The sequence below is a fragment of the Salvelinus fontinalis genome, unplaced genomic scaffold (assembly GCF_029448725.1).
Source record: "Salvelinus fontinalis isolate EN_2023a unplaced genomic scaffold, ASM2944872v1 scaffold_0012, whole genome shotgun sequence".
Taxonomy (NCBI): domain Eukaryota; kingdom Metazoa; phylum Chordata; class Actinopteri; order Salmoniformes; family Salmonidae; genus Salvelinus; species Salvelinus fontinalis.
Window position 1 is genome coordinate 784,072 of NW_026600221.1, and position 22,400 is coordinate 806,471.

Sequence of the window (22,400 nt, forward strand, 5' to 3'; positions counted from 1 at the left end):
CCATTTAGAGATGTTGCAATGTAGATACACAGTACCAGTCAAAAGTTTGGACACACCTACTCATTCAAGGGTTTTTCTTTATTTTTACTATTTTCAAACATTGTAGAATAATAGTGAAGACATCAAAACTATGAAATAACACATATGGAATCATGTAGCAACCCAAAAAAAGTGTTAAACAAATCAAATATATTTTATATTGGCCGCAACTGGACTAGACTGGGACCGACTCTTATCCAGACTGTTGAGATATATATTTATATATATATATATATATATATATATATATATATATATATATATATATATATATTTAAACAGAAAGAAAAAACATCTGTGGCTAAATTCAGTTAGACAACATGTATCATCATATTTCCCTTTGCTTTAAAAAAAATGTCTCTCTGTAGGCAGAGATGCACACCCACATTTAACATGGTCCTCGTGTCCATCGTGTCCATTGGAGGCTCCTGTTAGACGGTGGTGTGAGTGGAGGTGTAGTACCTTAGGGCCAATTCTACCCAGTCAGACAGTCACCACAGACTCAGTCACTATGGAAGAAACTTTCTGTGGAAATCACAAGGCAAACTCTCTAATACACACAGAAATTAGAATAAGGAAAAATAGAGCAATGATAACACAATGAGGGTCATTAAACAATAGGTAAACCCTGTAGGTAAACTCTTTAGGTAAACCCTGTAGGTAAACTCTTTAGGTAAACCCCGTAGGTAAACTCTTTAGGTAAACCCTGTAGGTAAACTCTTTAGGTAAACCCCATAGGTAAACTCTTTAGGTAAACCCTTTCAAGTTTAAGATACAGATTATGAAATGGCATTTCTCAGAGCATAATTGAAGCATGACTGTTCTGTATGTTGAAAACACATGACGCCGCTACAACCCATAACAAGGGAATATATCACAGGGGTGCTTCAGGACAGCAGGACCTTCTCCCTTCTCACCCGTTTTCTCACTGGGAGCTAAAATGGCCGCCAAACTAAGATGGCGCCAAAACAACTCAGCAACTGAAACTAAAACTAGGGCACATTCCGGCACATTGCCCTTCTACATCTACTGGCGTCTCTTCTAGGCCTGTATGTATCACTGCCATGTCCATATGGCTTGTTGCGTTGACGTGTGCCGCAGGTCTCAGTACCCTGAAGAGTAATAAACACCAGGCATGTCTTTGGAAAACAGCTAGAACATACATGGCCAAAATACATAGTATACTTTGTACTACACTCTGTAGTACTCTTATAGTATACTATACAGGGGGCTGTAATACATTGTTAAACCAATGATTTATATATACACTAGATTACATACAGGGGGTGCTGTTTTGAAGCCACCGCGCCTTGGCACTCCCCCACCGTTGTAGAAAATATGTAGGAAGCTATAAAAATGCATTTATTAATGTCCACATTAGTTTTTCAACATCTATTCTATAACAGACACCTTAATGCAGACTTTCTGATTATATTATGTGAGCTAAACATAAAAATAAAAAAGGAAAAATATTTCCTTTAAAATGCACTATGCAGGCCTCCCGAGTGGCGTAGCGGTTTAAGACACTGCATCGCGAAGTGTCACTACGAACCTGGGTTCGATCCCAGGCTGTGTCACAGCCGGCCGTGACCGGAGACCCATGAGGCTGGCCGGGATTTCCTTGTCCCATCGCATTCTAGCAACTCCTTGTGGAGGGCCGGGCGCCTGCAAGCTGACTACGGGCGCCTGCAAGCTGACTGCACGCTGACTACGGGCGCCTGCACGCTGACTACGTGCTGATTACGGGCGCCTGCAAGCTGACTACGCGCTGACTACGGGCGCCTGCACGCTGACTACGCGCTGACTACGGGCGCCTGCACGCTGACTACGTGCTGATTACGGGCGCCTGCAAGCTGACTACGGGCGCCAGCTGGATGGCGTTTTCTCCGACACATTGGTGCAGCTGGCAGGGTCGTTTTTCGGAGGACGCATGGCTCTCGACCTTTGCCTCTCCCGAGTCCGTAGGGGAGTGACAGCGATGGGACAAGCATGTAACTTCCAATTGGATATCACAACAACAAAAAATATGCACTATGCAGCAATCGCTCCACCATTTCCTGGTTGAGAATCATTGTATCATCTAAACCGCTGCGTGTACAAAACTGAAAGTAAAAGACGCAAAAAAACGAAACATAAGAACGGGAAGCACAGAAATAGGGCACATAGAACAGATCTTCGGCTTCTTAGATTTGCTTTCGATGAGAATGACAGATCTATAACACACATTTCTATGTGAATTTGGTCAGGTCATCTAAAAACTTACGTTACTGTCCCCACTACAACAACAAAAATACTTAAATAGATGTAATTTTGTCCTTGAAACATTTCATTTAAATACTGTAGAATTCCTTTAATTCTTATGGAGTACTTATTCTGGGGAGTGCCAATATAGTCGACCGTTGGCTTCAAAGCTTCTCATTGGCCAATACAATGCATCAGCAACCCAGGGTTTATATACATCATTGGGTTAAACCCAGGGAGAGAAGGGGCATACATCTCATTCTCTTAAAACAACACAATCAGATAACTCATATCTACAGTATATAAACCTGTTGTTTTGATTGACATGTTACTGCACCCTCTAGTTACTGTACCCTCTAGTTACTGCACCCTTTAGTTACTGCACCCTCTAGTTACTGCACCCTCTAGTTACTGCACCCTCTAGTTACTGCACCCTCTAGTTACTGTACCCTCTAGTTACTGTACCCTCTAGTTACTGCACCCTCTAGTTACTGCACCCTCTAGTTACTGCACCCTCTAGTTACTGCACCCTCTAGTTACTGTACCCTCTAGCTACTGCACCCTCTAGTTACTGCACCCTCTAGTTACTGCACCCTCTAGTTACTGTACCCTCTAGTTACTGTACCCTCTAGTTACTGTACCCTCTAGTTACTGCACCCTCTAGTTACTGCACCCTCTAGTTACTGCACCCTCTAGTTACTGCACCCTCTAGTTACTGCACCCTCTAGTTACTGCACCCTCTAGTTACTGCACCCTCTAGTTACTGCACCCTCTAGTTACTGTACCCTCTAGTTACTGTACCCTCTAGTTACTGTACCCTCTAATTACTGTACCCTCTAGTTACTGTACCCTCTAGTTACTGTACCCTCTAGTTACTGCACCCTCTAGTTACTGCACCCTCTAGTTACTGCACCCTCTAGTTACTGTACCCTCTAGTTACTGTACCCTCTAGTTACTGCACCCTCTAGCTACTGCACCCTCTAGTTACTGTACCCTCTAGTTACTGTACCCTCTAGCTACTGTACCCTCTCGTTACTGCACCCTCTCGTTACTGCACCCTCTCGTTACTGTACCCTCTCGTTACTGCACCCTCTCGTTACTGCACCCTCTCGTTACTGCACCCTCTCGTTACTGTACCCTCTCGTTACTGCACCCTCTCGTTACTGTACCCTCTAGTTACTGTACCCTCTAGTTACTGTACCCTCTAGTTACTGTACCCTCTAGTTACCCTAGTTGAACCCATAATGTACATAAACAAGTTATAAAAAAAAACAATAGCAGAAAAGGCATTGGTGATGAGAATAATAATAAAAACAATGTATCATACATCCAGTGTTGGACTTTCACAATGTGCTCAGCAAATACCTCTCCCAAGTCTCTTTACATGGAATACATTTAGAATATCATGGAAAAACACACAACAATAATCCATCTGTATTTTCCCAAGTGACCAGATCACTCTTTCTGTCTGGCCTTGAAAGTCAATGGTGGTTGAGTCCAATGACAAACCGTGTTTACTATTATTTGCAGTTTCATCTTATGGAATTTCGATACACCATGATGTAATGTTGTTGTTGACATGTTGTCGTTGACATGTTGATGTAATGTTGTTGTTGACATGTTGTCGTTGACATGTTGATGTAATGTTGTTGACATGTTGTGTTGTCGTTGACATGTTGATGTAATGTTGTTGACATGTTGATGTAATGTTGTTGACATGTTGTGTTGTTGTTGACATGTTGATGTAATGTTGTTGACATGTTGTGTTGTCGTTGACATGTTGATGTAATGTTGTTGACATGTTGTGTTGTCGTTGACATGTTGATGTAATGTTGTCGTTGACATGTTGTGTTGTTGTTGACATGTTGATGTAATGTTGTTGACATGTTGTGTTGTCGTTGACATGTTGATGTAATGTTGTTGACATGTTGTGTTGTCGTTGACATGTTGATGTAATGTTGTTGACATGTTGTGTTGTCGTTGACATGTTGATGTAATGTTGTCGTTGACATGTTGTGTTGTTGTTGACATGTTGATGTAATGTTGTCGTTGACATGTTGTGTTGTTGTTAACATGTTGATGTAATGTTGTTGACATGTTGTGTTGTCGTTGACATGTTGATGTAATGTTGTTGACATGTTGTGTTGTCGTTGACATGTTGATGTAATGTTGTTGACATGTTGTGTTGTCGTTGACATGTTGATGTAATGTTGTCGTTGACATGTTGATGTAATGTTGTTGACATGTTGTCGTTGACATGTTGATGTAATGTTGTCGTTGACATGTTGTGTTGTTGTTGACATGTTGATGTAATGTTGTCGTTGACATGTTGTGTTGTTGTTAACATGTTGATGTAATGTTGTTGACATGTTGTGTTGTTGTTGACATGTTGATGTAATGTTGTCGTTGACATGTTGTGTTGTTGTTGACATGTTGATGTAATGTTGTTGACATGTTGTGTTGTTGTTGACATGTTGATGTAATGTTGTCGTTGACATGTTGTGTTGTTGTTGACATGTTGATATTTTTGGTGTGTTGTTACATGCTCCTTAGTGCTTTTTTAAACGTGGTTTTAATTGACTGGGTTCTGATGGGGTTGGGGGATCGGGGGGCACTGGACTGAATGTCTGAGATGAAAGGCAGGATGGGGTTGACTAATGGAAGTGAGGGGGTGGTAGGAGGGTGGTAGGGGGTGGTAGGTGTGGTAGGAGGGTGGAGGGGGTGGTAGGAGGGTGGTAGGGGGTGGTAGGGGGTGGTAGGAGGGTGGTAGGGGGATGGTAGTAGTGGTGGTAGTGGGATGGTAGGGGGGATGGTAGGGGGGATGGTAGTAGTGGTGGTAGGGGGGTGGTGGTAGTAGGGGGTGGTAGGGGATGGTAGGGGGTGGTAGGGGGTGGTGGTAGTAGGGGGTGGTAGTAGTGGTGGTAGGGGGGTGGTAGTAGTGGTGGTAGGGGGTGGTGGTAGTAGGGGGTGGTAGGGGATGGTAGGGGGTGGTAGGGGGTGGTGGTAGTAGGGGGTGGTAGGGGATGGTAGGGGGTGGTAGGGGGTGGTGGTAGTAGGGGGTGGTAGGGGATGGTAGGGGGTGGTAGGGGGTGGTGGTAGTAGGGGGTGGTAGGGGATGGTAGGGGGTGGTAGGGGGTGGTGGTAGTAGGGGGTGGTAGGGGATGGTAGGGGGTGGTAGGGGGTGGTGGTAGTAGGGGGTGGTAGGGGATGGTAGGGGGTGGTAGGGGGTGGTGGTAGTAGGGGGTGGTAGGGGATGGTAGGGGGTGGTAGGGGGTGGTGGTAGTAGGGGGTGGTAGGGGATGGTAGGGGGTGGTAGTAGTGGTGGTAGGGGGATGGTAGTAGTGGTGGTAGGGGGATGGTAGTAGTGGTGGTAGGGGGTGGTAGTAGGGGATGGTAGGGGGGATGGTAGGGGGGATGGTAGTAGTGGTGGTAGGGGGGTGGTAGTAGGGGATGGTAGGGGGGTGGTAGGGGGGATGGTAGGGGGGATGGTAGTAGTGGTGGTAGGGGGGTGGTAGTAGTGGTGGTAGGGGGATGGTAGTAGTGGTGGTAGGGGGTGGTGGTAGTAGTGGTGGTAGGGGGATGGTAGTAGTGGTGGTAGGGGGTGGTAGTAGGGGATGGTAGGGGGTGGTAGTAGTGGTGGTAGGGGGATGGTAGTAGTGGTGGTAGGGGGATGGTAGTAGTGGTGGTAGGGGGTGGTAGTAGGGGATGGTAGGGGGGATGGTAGGGGGGATGGTAGTAGTGGTGGTAGGGGGGTGGTAGTAGGGGATGGTAGGGGGGTGGTAGGGGGGATGGTAGGGGGGATGGTAGTAGTGGTGGTAGGGGGGTGGTAGTAGTGGTGGTAGGGGGATGGTAGTAGTGGTGGTAGGGGGTGGTGGTAGTAGTGGTGGTAGGGGGTGGTGGTAGTAGGGGGTGGTAGTAGTGGTAGTAGGGGGTGGTAGGGGGTGGTGGTAGGGGGTGGTAGGGGGTGGTTAGGGGGATGGTAGGGGGTGGTAGGGGGGTGGGACGGTTGGTCTGGTTGTTTGTTGCCCCTACACATACCACTCTTTCTTTGAAATGACAGAGCCATCGGTTTGGGACACCATATCGTTGGTTGTCTCCGGCTCGGGGTCGTACTGGAAAGCAAGAGTCCGTTCGTCGTAATCTCTGCTCTCTCCTTCGTCCACCGTGAAATAGGGCCTCTTCAAGTCCTCCGCGTCTCCGCCAAAATCACGCTGGCTTGCCTCGAACCCTCCGGTCACAGCGATGTGGGCAGGCTTCTTCTCGTCATCTGAGTCGTCTGGGTACTGCAGGTTGTTGGGGATGGGAGGGTGGGCTGGCAGGCCCCCGGCCTTGCTGTAGCCGTTCCCAAACACCTGCTTCTTGGTGCTGTAGTCGCCCTTGAAGGTGCGTTGGCGGCGGCGCAGGAACACAAAGAGCAGGGTGGCGGCCGCCGCTAACAGGACGACCCCGCCTACGATGCCCCCGATGACGGCACCCGCATTGTGCTGCTCCTGCGGGATCTCACGGCCCCCAGGTGGCGGGTTGTTAGGGAATTCTGGGTAGGAAAAGACAGAGGGAAGGGGTGTGTCAGTGCTCAGGTGGGAATAGGAGGAGGGAGTGTGCTCGGTGCTTGGTGAGGAAAGAGGGAAGGAAGACAGGGAGGGAGAAGCAAAGACGGAGGAAGGAGGAGGAGCCCGTGGACGTCCCCCCTCCCCCCAAAAGCGGCTTTAAACCCCCCCGCTACAAAGCAAACTCTAGTCATCGCTAGCCACATGCAGAGGAAAGAGAGAAAGAAACACACAGCCAGTCTAGTCTGTCCATCACACACCGTCCCCAAAGAGACAAACATGTTGGAGACAGACACCAATGCAAACTGAAATCCTACAGTCTTGAACAGGATATGAGTATTCCCTGGGGTTTTGCATAGAATGCTTTTACTTTTCAAGCTTAAATGAAATCATGATTGTCATCAGATTAGTGTGTATAATGAAATGCTCTTCCAGGAAATCTGAAGGTTATTGTTTTCAGCAGTGTGAGACAAACGGCCATGCAGAGAATGAATCATTCAGCAACCGTAACAATTAATAGGAATCATCCCTAAAGTACAGAAGTATGAGATCAGGTCACGCAACAACTTTGAAAAGATTGTACAATTAGATGTATATTTAAAGATAATGCAGCGAGGGTTTGAATCATACCTGAAGTACCGAAAGCAGGTCATGCAACAAATTTGAAAAGATACTGCAGAATGATACTACTGCATAACAATACTACTGCATATTGATACTGCATAATGATACTGCATAATGATACTACTGCATAACAATACTACTGCATAACAATACTACTGCATAACAATACTACTGCATAATGATACTACTGCATAACAATACTACTGCATAACAATACTACTGCATAATGATACTGCATAATGATACTGCATAACAATACTACTGCATAACAATACTACTGCATAATGATACTACTGCATAGTGATACTGCATAATGATACTGCATAACAATACTACTGCATATTGATACTGCATAACAATACTACTGCATATTGATACTGCATAATGATACTGCACAACAATACTACTGCATAATGATACTACTGCATAATGATACTACTGCATAGCGATACTGCATAATGATACTACTGCATAATGATACTACTGCATAATGATACTACTGCATAACAATACTACTGCACAGCGGTACTGCATAATGATACTACTGCATAATGATACTGCATAACAATACTACTGCATAATGATACTACTGCATAATGATACTGCAGAATGATACTGCAGAATGATACTGCATAGTGATACTGCATAATGATACTGCATAGTGATACTGCATAGTGATACTGCATAATGATACTGCATAATGATACTGCATAAAGATACTGCATAAAGATATTGCATAATGATACTGCATAATGATACTGCATAATGATACTACTGCATAATGATACTGCATAAAGATACTGCATAACAATACTACTGCATAACGATACTACTGCATAACGATACTACTGCATAACAATACTACTGCATAACGATACTACTGCATAACAATACTACTGCATAATGATACTGCATAATCATACTGCATAATGATACTGCATAATGATACTACTGCATAGTGATACTGCATAATGATACTGCATAATCATACTGCATAATCATACTGCATAGTGATACTGCATAGTGATACTGCATAATGATACTGCATAATGATACTGCATAATGATACTACTGCATAATGATACTGCATAGTGATACTGCATAATGATACTGCATAATGATACTGCATAATGATACTACTGCATAATGATACTGCATAAAGATACGGCATAATGATACTGCATAAAGATATTGCATAATGATACTGCATAATGATACTGCATAATGATACTACTGCATAAAGATACTGCATAACAATACTACTGCATAATGATACTACTGCATAACAATACTACTGCATAATGATACTGCATAAAGATATTGCATAATGATACTGCATAATGCTACTGCATAGTGATACTGCATAAAGATACTGCATAACAATACTACTGCATAATGATACTACTGCATAACAATACTACTGCATAATGATACTGCATAAAGATATTGCATAATGATACTGCATAATGATACTACTGCATAATGCTACTGCATAATGCTACTGCATAGTGATACTGCATAAAGATACTGCATAGTGATACTGCATAAAGATACTGCATAGTGATACTGCATAATGATACTGCATAATGATACTGCATAAAGATACTGCATAACAATACTACTGCATAATGATACTACTGCATAACAATACTACTGCATAACAATACTGCTGCATAATGATACTGCATAAAGATATTGCATAATGATACTGCATAAAGATACTGCATAAAGATACTGCATACTGATACTACTGCATAATGATACTGAATAGTGATACTGCATAATGATACTGCATAATGATACTGCATAGTGATACTGCATAATGATACTGCATAATGATACTACTGCATAATGATACTGCATAAAGATACTGCATAAAGATACTGCATAATGATACTGCATAAAGATATTGCATATTGATACTGCATAATGATACTGCATAATGATACTGCATAAAGATACTGCATAACAATACAACTGCATAATGATACTACTGCATAACAATACGACTGCATAATGATACTGCATAGTGATACTGCATAATGATACTGCATAATGATACTGCATAATGATACTACTGCATAAAGATATTGCATAATGATACTGCATAATGATACTGCATAATGATACTGCATAAAGATACTGCATAACGATACTACTGCATAACAATACTACTGCATAATGATACTGCATAAAGATATTGCATAATGATACTGCATAATGATACTGCATAATGATACTGCATAATGACACTACTGCATAATGACACTAATGCATAATGATACTGCATAATGATACTGCATAATGATACTACTGCATAATGATACTGCATAGTGATACTGCATAATGATACTGCATAATGATACTACTGCATAATGATACTGCATAATGATACTGCATAAAGATACTGCATAATGATACTGCATAATGATACTACTGCATAATGATACTGCATAGTGATACTGCATAATGATACTACTGTATAATGATACTGCATAATGATACTGCATAATGATACTACTGCATAATGATACTGCATAATGATACTGCATAATGATACTGCATAATGATACTACTGCATAATGATACTGCATAATGATACTGCATAGTGATACTGCATAATGATACTGCATAATGATACTGCATAATGATACTGCATAATGACACTACTGCATAATGACACTACTGCATAATGATACTGCATAATGATACTACTGCATAATGATACTGCATAGTGATACTACTGCATAATGATACTGCATAATGATACTACTGCATAATGATACTACTGCATAATGATACTGCATAATGATACTGCATAATGATACTGCATAATGATACTGCACAAAAATACTGCATAATGATACTACTGCATAATGATACTGCATAATGATACTGCATAAAGATACTGCATAATGATACTGCATAATGATACTGCATAATGATACTGCATAATGATACTGCATAAAGATACTGCATAATGATACTGCATAATGATACTACTGCATAATGATACTACTGCATAATGATACTGCATAATGATACTGCATAGTGATACTGCATAATGATACTGCATAAAGATACTGCATAACAATACTACTGCATAATGATACTACTGCATAACAATACTACTGCATAATGATACTGCATAAAGATACTGCATAATGATACTGCATAATGATACTGCATAATGAAACTGCATAATGATACTGCATAATGATACTGCATAATGATACTGCATAATGATACTACTGCATAGTGATACTGCATAATGATACTACTGCATAATGATACTGCATAATGATACTACACAATGATACTGTATAATGATACTGCATAATGATACTGCATAAAGATACTGCATAAAGAAACTGCATAATGATACTGCATAAAGAAACTGCATAAAGAAACTGCATAATGATAATGCATAAAGATACTGCATAATGATACTACTGCATAAAGATACTGCATAATGATACTACTGCATAAAGACTGCATAAAGATACTGCATAATGATCATGCATAAAGATACTGCATAAAGACTGCATAAAGATACTGCATAATGATCATGCATAAAGATAATGCATAAATATACTGCATAAATATACTGCATAAAGATATTGCATATTGATACTGCATAAAGATATTGCATATTGATACTGCATAAAGATACTGCATAAAGATACTGCATAATGATACTGCATAATGATAATGTATAATGATACTGCATAATGATACTGCATAATGATACTGCATAACAATACTACTGCAGAATGATGCTGCATAATAATACTACTGCATAATGATACTGCATAATGATACTACTGCATAATGATACTACTGCATAATGATACTACTGCATAACAATACTACTGCATAATGATACTGCATAATGATACTGCATAATGATACTGCATAATGATACTGCATAAAGATAATGCATAATGATACTGCATAAAGATACTGCATAATGATACTACTGCATAAAGAAACTGCAGACTGATACTGCATACCGATACTACTGCAGACTGATACTGCATACCGATACTACTGCAGAATGATAATGCATAATGATACTACTGTATAATGATAATGCATAACGATACTACTGCATACCGATACTGCATAAAGACAGTGCATAATGATACAACTGCACAATAACGATAATGCATAATGATAATGCACAACGTTACCACCACATAATGATAATGCACATTGATACCACATACCAATAACGCATAATGATAATGCACACGTATACCACTGTATAATGATAATGCACATTGTTACCACACCAATAACGCATAATGATAATGCACATTGATACCACATACCAATAATGCATAATGATAATGCACATTGATACCACATACCAATAATGCATAATGATAATGACCATTGATACCACATACCAATAATGCATTGAGATAATGCACATTGATACCACATTCCAATAATTCATAATGATAATATACAACGTTACCACGGCATAATGATAATGCACATTGATACCACATACCAATAATGCATAATGATAATGACCATTGATACCACATACCAATAATGCATAATGATAATGACCATTGATACCACATACCAATAATGCATAATGACAATGACCATTGATACCACATACCAATAATGCATAATGATAATGACCATTGATACCACATACCAATATTGCATAATGATAATGCACAAAGTTACCACGGCACAACGATACTGCATAATAATACCGCATAACACTACTACATAACGATACTACGACATAATGATAATACATAACAATGATACTGCATAACAATACTACTGCATAACAATACTACTGCATAACAATACTACTGCATAACGATACTGCATAATGGTACTGCATAACAATTCTACTGCATAACAATACTACTGCATAAGAATACTGCTGTATAACAAAACTGCATAATGATACTACTGCTTAATGATACTACTGCATAACAATACTACTGCATACTGATACTGCATAATGAGACTGCATACCAATACTACTGCATAGCGATACTACTGGATAACAATACTGCTGTATAACAAAACTGCATAATGATACTACTGCATAATGATACTACTGCATAACAATACTACTGCACAGCGATACTACTGGATAACAATACTACTGTATAACAAAACTGCATAATGATACTACTGCATAATGATACTACTGCATAATGATACTGCATAATGATACTACTGCATAATAAAAACTGCATACCGATACTGTTAACACTGAGGTGGTGTGTCCTAGTAGGAAGACCACTGTTAACACTGAGGTGGTGTGTCCTAGTAGGAAGACCACTGTTAACACTGAGGTGGTGTGCCCTAGTAGGAAGACCACTGTTAACACTGAGGTGGTGTGCCCTAGTAGGAAGCCCACTGTTAACACTGAGGTGGTGTGCCCTAGTAGGAAGACCACTGTTAACACTGAGGTGGTGTGTCCTAGTAGGAAGACCACTGTTAACACTGAGGTGGTGTGTCCTAGTAGGAAGACCACTGTTAACACTGAGGTGGTGTGTCCTAGTAGGAAGACCACTGTTAACACTGAGGCGGTGTGTCCTAGTAGGAAGACCACTGTTAACACTGAGGTGGTGTGTCCTAGTAGGAAGACCACTGTTAACACTGAGGTGGTGTGTCCTAGTAGGAAGACCACTGTTAACACTGAGGCGGTGTGTCCTAGTAGGAAGCCCACTGTTAACACTGAGGTGGTGTGTCCTAGGAGGAAGCCCACTGTTAACACTGAGGTGGTGTGTCCTAGTAGGAAGACCACTGTTAACACTGAGGCGGTGTGTCCTAGTAGGAAGACCACTGTTAACACTGAGGTGGTGTGTCCTAGTAGGAAGACCACTTAACACTGAGGCGGTGTGTCCTAGTAGGAAGCCCACTGTTAACACTGAGGTGGTGTGTCCTAGGAGGAAGCCCACTGTTAACACTGAGGTGGTGTGTCCTAGGAGGAAGCCCACTGTTAACACTGAGGTGGTGTGTCCTAGGAGGAAGCCCACTGTTAACACTGAGGTGGTGTGTCCTAGTAGGAAGTCCACTGTTAACACTGAGGTGGTGTGTCCTAGTAGGAAGACCACTGTTAACACTGAGGTGGTGTGTCCTAGTAGGAAGACCACTGTTAACACTGAGGTGGTGTGTCCTAGTAGGAAGACCACTGTTAACACTGAGGTGGTGTGTCCTAGTAGGAAGACCACTGTTAACACTGAGGTGGTGTGTCCTAGTAGGAAGACCACTGTTAACACTGAGGCGGTGTGTCCTAGTAGGAAGACCACTGTTAACACTGAGGCGGTGTGTCCTAGTAGGAAGACCACTGTTAACACTGAGGCGGTGTGTCCTAGTAGGAAGACCACTGTTAACACTGAGGTGGTGTGTCCTAGTAGGAAGACCACTGTTAACACTGAGGTGGTGTGTCCTAGTAGGAAGACCACTGTTAACACTGAGGTGGTGTGTCCTAGTAGGAAGACCACTGTTAACACTGAGGTGGTGTGTCCTAGTAGGAAGACCACTGTTAACACTGAGGCGGTGTGTCCTAGTAGGAAGACCACTGTTAACACTGAGGTGGTGTGTCCCAGTAGGAAGCCCACGGTTAACACTGAGGTGGTGTGTCCTAGTAGGAAGACCACTGTTAACACTGAGGTGGTGTGTCCTAGTAGGAAGACCACTGTTAACACTGAGGTGGTGTGTCCTAGTAGGAAGACCACTGTTAACACTGAGGTGGTGTGTCCTAGTAGGAAGACCACTGTTAACACTGAGGCGGTGTGTCCTAGTAGGAAGACCACTGTTAACACTGAGGTGGTGTGTCCTATAGGAAGACCACTGTTAACACTGAGGTGGTGTGTCCTAGTAGGAAGACCACTGTTAACACTGAGGTGGTGTGTCCTAGTAGGAAGACCACTGTTAACACTGAGGTGGTGTGTCCCAGTAGGAAGCCCACTGTTAACACTGAGCTGGTGTGTCCTAGTAGGAAGACCACTGTTAACACTGAGGTGGTGTGTCCTAGTAGGAAGACCACTGTTAACACTGAGGTGGTGTGTCCTAGTAGGAAGACCACTGTTAACACTGAGGTGGTGTGTCCCAGTAGGAAGCCCACTGTTAACACTGAGGTGGTGTGTCCCAGTAGGAAGCCCACTGTTAACACTGAGGTGGTGTGTCCTAGTAGGAAGACCACTGTTAACACTGAGGTGGTGTGTCCTAGTAGGATGACCACTGTTATCACTGAGGTGGTGTGTCCTAGTAGGAAGACCACTGTTAACACTGAGGTGGTGTGTCCTATAGGAAGACCACTGTTAACACTGAGGTGGTGTGTCCTAGTAGGAAGACCACTGTTAACACTGAGGTGGTGTGTCCTAGTAGGAAGACCACTGTTAACACTGAGGTGGTGTGTCCTATAGGAAGACCACTGTTAACACTGAGGTGGTGGGTCCTATAGGAAGACCACTGTTAACACTGAGGTGGTGTGTCCTAGTAGGAAGACCACTGTGTGCAGCTCACCCTGCACTAACATAAATATACCCGAAAAGACAAATGCCAAAGGTGGAGGTGTTGCTGTTGATATTCAGAACCACATTCCTGTAAAGATTAGAGAGGATCTCATGTTAAATACTGTTAATATGGCTACAGGTTCATCTGCCTCACCTAAAGCCCATTCTGGTGGGAAGCTGCTATAGACCACCAAGTGATAACAGGTTCATCTGCCTCACCTAAAGCCCATTCTGGTGGGAAGCTGCTATAGACCACCAAGTACTAACAGTCAGTATCTGGATAATGTGTGTGAAATGCTTGATATTGTCTGTGATATCAACAGAGGGGTATATTCTCTGGGTGATTTAAATATTGACTGGCTTTCATCAGCCTGCCCACTCAGGAAAAACCTTCAAACTGTAACCAGTTCCTGCAACCTGGTTCAGGTTATCAGTCAACCTACCAGGGTCGTTACAAACAGCACAGGAATTAAATCAACATGTATTGATCACATCTTTACTAACGCTGAAGATATTTGCTTTAGCAGTATCCAAATCCATAGGATGTAGTGATCACAATATAATAGCCACATCTAGGAAAACCAAAGTTCCAAAGGCTGGGCCTAATATAGTGTATAACAGGTCATACAATAAGTTTTGTAGTAAATTTATGTTGATAAATAATATTTGCTGGTCTGTGGTGTGTAATGAGGAGCAACCAGACGCTGCACTTGACACATTAATGAAACAACTTATTCCAGTTACTAATAAGCACCCATTAAAAAAAATGACTGTAAAAACTGTTAAATCCACTTGGATTGATGAGGAACATTGTATGGTTGAGAGGGATGAGGCAAAAGGAATGGCAAATAAGTCTGTCTGCACAACCGATTGGCAAACGTAATGCAAATTAAGAAATCACGTGACTAAACTGAATAAAAAGAAGAAACTACACTATGAAACAACGATAAATGATATAAAGAATGACAGTAAAAAGCTTTGGAGCATCTTCAATAAAAAGTTCAGAACAAGGGCAAACTCCATCATTCGTTGAATCAGACGGCTCGTTGAATCAGACGGCTCGTTGAATCAGACGGCTCGTTGAATCAGACGGCTCGTTGAATCAGACGGCTCGTTGAATCAGACGGCTCGTTGAATCAGACGGCTCGTTGAATCAGACGGCTCGTTGAATCAGACGGCTCATTGAATCAGACGGCTCATTGAATCAGACGGCTCATTGAATCAGACGGCTCATTGAATCAGACGGCTCATTGAATCAGACGGCTCATTGAATCAGACGGCTCATTGAATCAGACGGCTCATTGAATCAGACGGCTCATTGAATCAGACGGCTCATTGAATCAGACGGCTCATTGAATCAGACGGCTCATTCATCATAAAACCAACTGATATTACCAACTACTTTAATGACTTTTTCATTGTCAAGATTAGCAAACTTAGAGATGACATGCCAGCAACGAACGCTGACACTACACATCCAAGTATATCTGAACAAATTATGAAATACAAGAACTGCACTTTTGAATTCTGTAAAGTGAGTGTGGAAGAGGTGAACAAAGTATTGTTGTCTATCAACAATGACAAGCCACCAGGGTCTGACAATCTGGATGGAAAATTACTGAGGATAATAGCAGACGATATTACCACTTCTATTTGCCACATCTTCAATTTAACTCTACTCGAGAGTGTGTCCCCTCAGGCCTGGAGGGAAGCTGAAGTCATTCCGCTACCCAAGAATAGTAAAGCCCCCTTTACTGGCTCAAATAGCCGACCAATCAGCCTGTTACCAACCATTAGCAAACTTCTGGAGAAAATTGTGTATTTGACCAAATACAATGCTATTTCACAGTAAACAAATTGACAACAGAACTTCAGCTTATAGGGAAGGGCACTCAACAAACACAGCACTTACATAAATGACTGATGATTGGCTGAGAGAAATATATGATAAAATGATTGTGGGGGCTGTTTTGTTAGACTTCAGTGCAGCTTTTTAAATGTATTGATCATAGTCTGCTGCTGGCAAAACGTATGTGTTATGGCTTTACACCCCCTGCTATAATGTGTTATGGCTTTACACCCCCTGCTATAATGTGTTATGGCTTTACACCCCCTGCTATATTGTGTTATGGCTTTACACCCCTTGCTATATTGTGTTATGGCTTTACACCCCCTGCTATATTGTGTTATGGCTTTACACCCCCTGCTATATTGTGTTATGGCTTTACATCCCCTGCTATAATGTGTTATGGCTTTACACCCCCTGCTATAATGTGTTATGGCTTTACACCCCCTGCTATAATGTGTTATGGCTTTACACCCCCTGCTATAATGTGTTATGGCTTTACACCCCCTGCTATAATGTGTTATGGCTTTACACCCCCTGCTATAATGTGTTATGGCTTTACACCCCCTGCTATAATGTGTTATGGCTTTACACCCCCTGCTATAATGTGTTATGGCTTTACATCCCCTGCTGTAATGTGTTATGGCTTTACACCCCCTGCTGTAATGTGTTATGGCTTTACACCCCCTGCTGTAATGTGTTATGGCTTTACACCCCCTGCTATAATGTGTTATGGCTTTACACCCCCTGCTATAATGTGTTATGGCTTTACACCCCCTGCTATAATGTGTTATGGCTTTACACCCCCTGCTGTATTGTGTTATGGCTTTACACCCCCTGCTGTAATGTGTTATGGCTTTACATCCCCTGCTATAATGTGTTATGGCTTTACACCCCCTGCTATAATGTGTTATGGCTTTACATCCCCTGCTATAATGTGTTATGGCTTTACATCCCCTGCTATAATGTGTTATGGCTTTACACCCCCTGCTATAATGTGTTATGGCTTTACATCCCCTGATATAATGTGTTATGGCTTTACATCCCCTGCTATATTGTGTTATGGCTTTACATCCCCTGCTATAATGTGTTATGGCTTTACATCCCCTGCTATATTGTGTTATGGCTTTACACCCCCTGCTATAATGTGTTATGGCTTTACACCCCCTGCTATAATGTGTTATGGCTTTACATCCCCTGCTATAATGTGTTATGGCTTTACATCCCCTGCTATAATGTGTTATGGCTTTACACCCCCTGCTATATTGTGTTATGGCTTTACACCCCCTGCTATATTGTGTTATGGCTTTACACCCCCTGCTATAATGTGTTATGGCTTTACACCCCCTGCTATATTGTGTTATGGCTTTACACCCCCTGCTATAATGTGTTATGGCTTTACACCCCCTGCTATATTGTGTTATGGCTTTACATCCCCTGCTATATTGTGTTATGGCTTTACACCCCCTGCTATATTGTGTTATGGCTTTACACCCCCTGCTATATTGTGTTATGGCTTTACATCCCCTGCTATAATGTGTTATGACTTTACACCCCCTGCTATATTGTGTTATGGCTTTACACCCCCTGCTATAATGTGTTATGGCTTTACATCCCCTGCTATAATGTGTTATGGCTTTACATCCCCTGCTATAATGTGTTATGGCTTTACATCCCCTGCTATATTGTGTTATGGCTTTACACCCCCTGCTATAATGTGTTATGGCTTTACACCCCCTGCTATAATGTGTTATGGCTGTACACCCCCTGCTGTAATGTGTTATGGCTTTACACCCCCTGCTATATTGTGTTATGGCTTTACACCCCCTGCTATAATGTGTTATGGCTTTACATCCCCTGCTATAATGTGTTATGGCTTTACATCCCCTGCTATAATGTGTTATGGCTTTACACCCCCTGCTATAATGTGTTATGGCTTTACATCCCCTGCTATAATGTGTTATGGCTTTACATCCCCTGCTATAATGTGTTATGGCTTTACACCCCCTGCTATAATGTGTTATGGCTTTACACCCCCTGCTATAATGTGTTATGGCTTTACACCCCCTGCTATAATGTGTTATGGCTTTACATCCCCTGCTATAATGTGTTATGGCTTTACACCCCCTGCTATAATGTGTTATGGCTTTACATCCCCTGCTATATTGTGTTATGGCTTTACATCCCCTGCTATAACGTGTTATGGCTTTACATCCCCTGCTATATTGTGTTATGGCTTTACACCCCCTGCTGTAATGTGTTATGGCTTTACACCCCCTGCTATAATGTGTTATGGCTTTACACCCCCTGCTGTAATGTGTTATGGCTTTACACCCCCTGCTATATTGTGTTATGGCTTTACATCCCCTGCTATAATGTGTTATGGCTTTACACCCCCTGCTATAATGTGTTATGGCTTTACATCCCCTGCTATAATGTGTTATGGCTTTACACCCCCTGCTATAATGTGTTATGGCTTTACATCCCCTGCTGTAATGTGTTATGGCTTTACACCCCCTGCTATATTGTGTTATGGCTTTACACCCCCTGCTATAATGTGTTATGGCTTTACATCCCCTGCTATAATGTGTTATGGCTTTACACCCCCTGCTATAATGTGTTATGGCTTTACATCCCCTGCTGTAATGTGTTATGGCTTTACACCCCCTGCTATATTGTGTTATGGCTTTACACCCCCTGCTATAATGTGTTATGGCTTTACATCCCCTGCTATGATGTGTTATGGCTTTACATCCCCTGCTATAACGTGGATAAAGGGTTAAACGATCTAACAGAACTTTAATGGAAGACTCTAATGGCAGAATCAGGAATGGTCCCTTACTTTTCCCCCCTTATTAATTTAGCATATCTGATTCAGCTAGTTAAGGTCTTGTTGAGTAGCTAATCAATACAACCAGGTGTGTTAAATTAGGGTTGAAAACTGAAAACCCACAGGACAGTATATCTCCAGGAAGAGGGTTGGGCTGAAAACCCACAGGACAGTATATCTCCAGGAAGACGGTTGGGCTGAAAACCCACAGGACAGTATATCTCCAGGAAGAGGGTTGGGCTGAAAACCCACAGGACAGTATATCTCCAGGAAGAGGGTTGGACTGAAAACCCACAGGACAGTATATCTCCAGGAAGACGGTTGGGCTGAAAACCCACAGGACAGTATATCTCCAGGAAGAGGGTTGGGCTGAAAACCCACAGGACAGTATATCTCCAGGAAGAGGGTTGGGCTGAAAACCCACAGGACAGTATATCTCCAGGAAGAGGGTTGGACTGAAAACCCACAGGACAGTATATCTCCAGGAAGAGGGTTGGACTGAAAACCCACAGGACAGTATATCTCCAGGAAGAGGGTTGGACTGAAAACCCACAGGACAGTATATCTCCAGGAAGAGGGTTGGACTGAAAACCCACAGGACAGTATATCTCCAGGAAGAGGGTTGGACTGAAAACCCACAGGACAGTATATCTCCAGGAAGAGGGTTGGGCTGAAAACCCACAGGACAGTATATCTCCAGGAAGAGGGTTGGACTGAAAACCCACAGGACAGTATATCTCCAGGAAGAGGGTTGGGCAGCCCTATTGTACAGTGACAGAAGACTGCTTCTGCCAGCATTACCAAACATGTACATTGTATTAAATAATTCAGCCTTGACTCCTATTTATATCATGTAATGTTGCCTCTCTAAACCCCCTCTCTCACACGGCTATTGAATGATTCAATGCAACAAAGCACTTGCCCCGGTAGTGTTATTTCATGGTCATATAGGACAACAGAAGAGGAGAAAATTGCTCTTATATCTTTAGTCATAATTCGTATTTTAAAATGGATTTGTTTTGGTCTCAACTCCACAGCTGAAGACGTTACATTCAATTAGCACAGTAGGCTCATTAGCAGGAGATGATACATGTTCATTAACAGGGGACGACATGTCTGTAATGGTCAAATGTGATTTATTTGCCCTCAAGTAGTTTTTAGACTGTTATTTGGTATATCTTGCTGCTTGCTAGCTACTCTGTGACAGTTTGACAAGAATATGTGGTAGCTAACGAGCTTGGTAACCGTTTAAAAACAAATGAGTGAGTGTGTTAGAAAGCTAAACAGCTAGCAAGACTGCTGTGGCTACCTATCTACTAGCTACTGTCTATACTGTATTTGACTGCTGTGACTACCTATCTACTGTATTTGACTGCTGTGGCTACCTATCTACTGTATATACTATATTTGACTGCTGTGGCTACCTTTCTACTGTATATACTGTATTTGACTGCTGTGGCTACCTATATACTGTATTTGACTGCTGTGGCTACCTATCTACTGTATATACTGTATTTGACTGCTGTGGCTACCTATATACTGTATTTGACTGCTGTGGCTACCTATATACTGTATTTGACTGCTGTGACTACCTATCTACTGTATTTGACTGCTGTGGCTACCTATCTACTGTATATACTGTATTTGACTGCTGTGACTATCTATCTACTGTATTTGACTGCTGTGGCTACCTATCTACTGTATTTGACTGCTGTGGCTACCTATCTACTGTATTTGACTGCTGTGGCTACCTATCTACTGTATATACTGTATTTGACTGCTGTGGCTACCTATCTACTGTATTTGACTGCTGTGGCTACCTATCTACTGTATTTGACTGCTGTGGCTACCTATCTACTGTCTATACTGTATTTGACTGCTGTGGCTACCTATCTACTGTATTTGACTGCTGTGGCTACCTATCTACTGTATTTGACTGCTGTGGCTACCTATCTACTGTATTTGACTGCTGTGTTTACCTATCTACTGTATTTGACTGCTGTGACTACCTATCTACTGTATTTGACTGCTGTGGCTACCTATCTACTGTATATACTGTATTTGACTGCTGTGACTACCTATCTACTGTATTTGACTGCTGTGGCTACCTATCTACTGTATATACTGTATTTGACTGCTGTGGCTACCTATCTACTGTATATACTGTATTTGACTGCTGTGACTACCTATCTACTGTATTTGACTGCTGTGGCTACCTATCTACTGTATTTGACTGCTGTGGCTACCTATCTACTGTATATACTGTATTTGACTGCTGTGGCTACCTATCTACTGTATTTGACTGCTGTGGCTACCTATCTACTGTATTTGACTGCTGTGGCTACCTATCTACTGTATTTGACTGCTGTGGCTACCTATCTACTAGCTACCTATATACTGTATTTGACTGCTGTGGCTACCTATCTACTGTATTTGACTGCTGTGACTACCTATCTACTGTATATACTGTATTTGACTGCTGTGACTACCTATCTACTGTATATACTGTATTTGACTGCTGTGGCTACCTATCTACTGTATTTGACTGCTGTGGCTACCTATCTACTGTATTTGCCTGCTGTGGCTACCTATCTACTGTATTTGACTGCTGTGGCTACCTATCTACTGTATTTGACTGCTGTGGCTACCTATCTACTGTATATACTGTATTTGACTGCTGTGGCTACCTATATACTGTATTTGACTGCTGTGGCTACCTATCTACTGTATTTGACTGCTGTGGCTACCTATCTACTGTATCTACTGTA

The 22,400-nt window shown here is 42.1% G+C and overlaps 1 protein-coding gene across 1 annotated transcript in view; it reads right to left on the minus strand.

Moving 5' to 3' along the window:
- Nucleotides 1–6,243: 6,243 nt before the first annotated feature.
- Nucleotides 6,244–22,400, minus strand: part of nectin1b (nectin cell adhesion molecule 1b) — a 200,641-nt gene continuing 184,484 nt past the window's right edge. Inside the window, exon 6 of the mRNA XM_055910496.1 lies at nt 6,244–6,814. Coding sequence (XP_055766471.1) covers nt 6,309–6,814 — 506 coding nt within the window. The 3' untranslated portion in view covers nt 6,244–6,308. The remainder of the gene's footprint in view (nt 6,815–22,400) is intronic.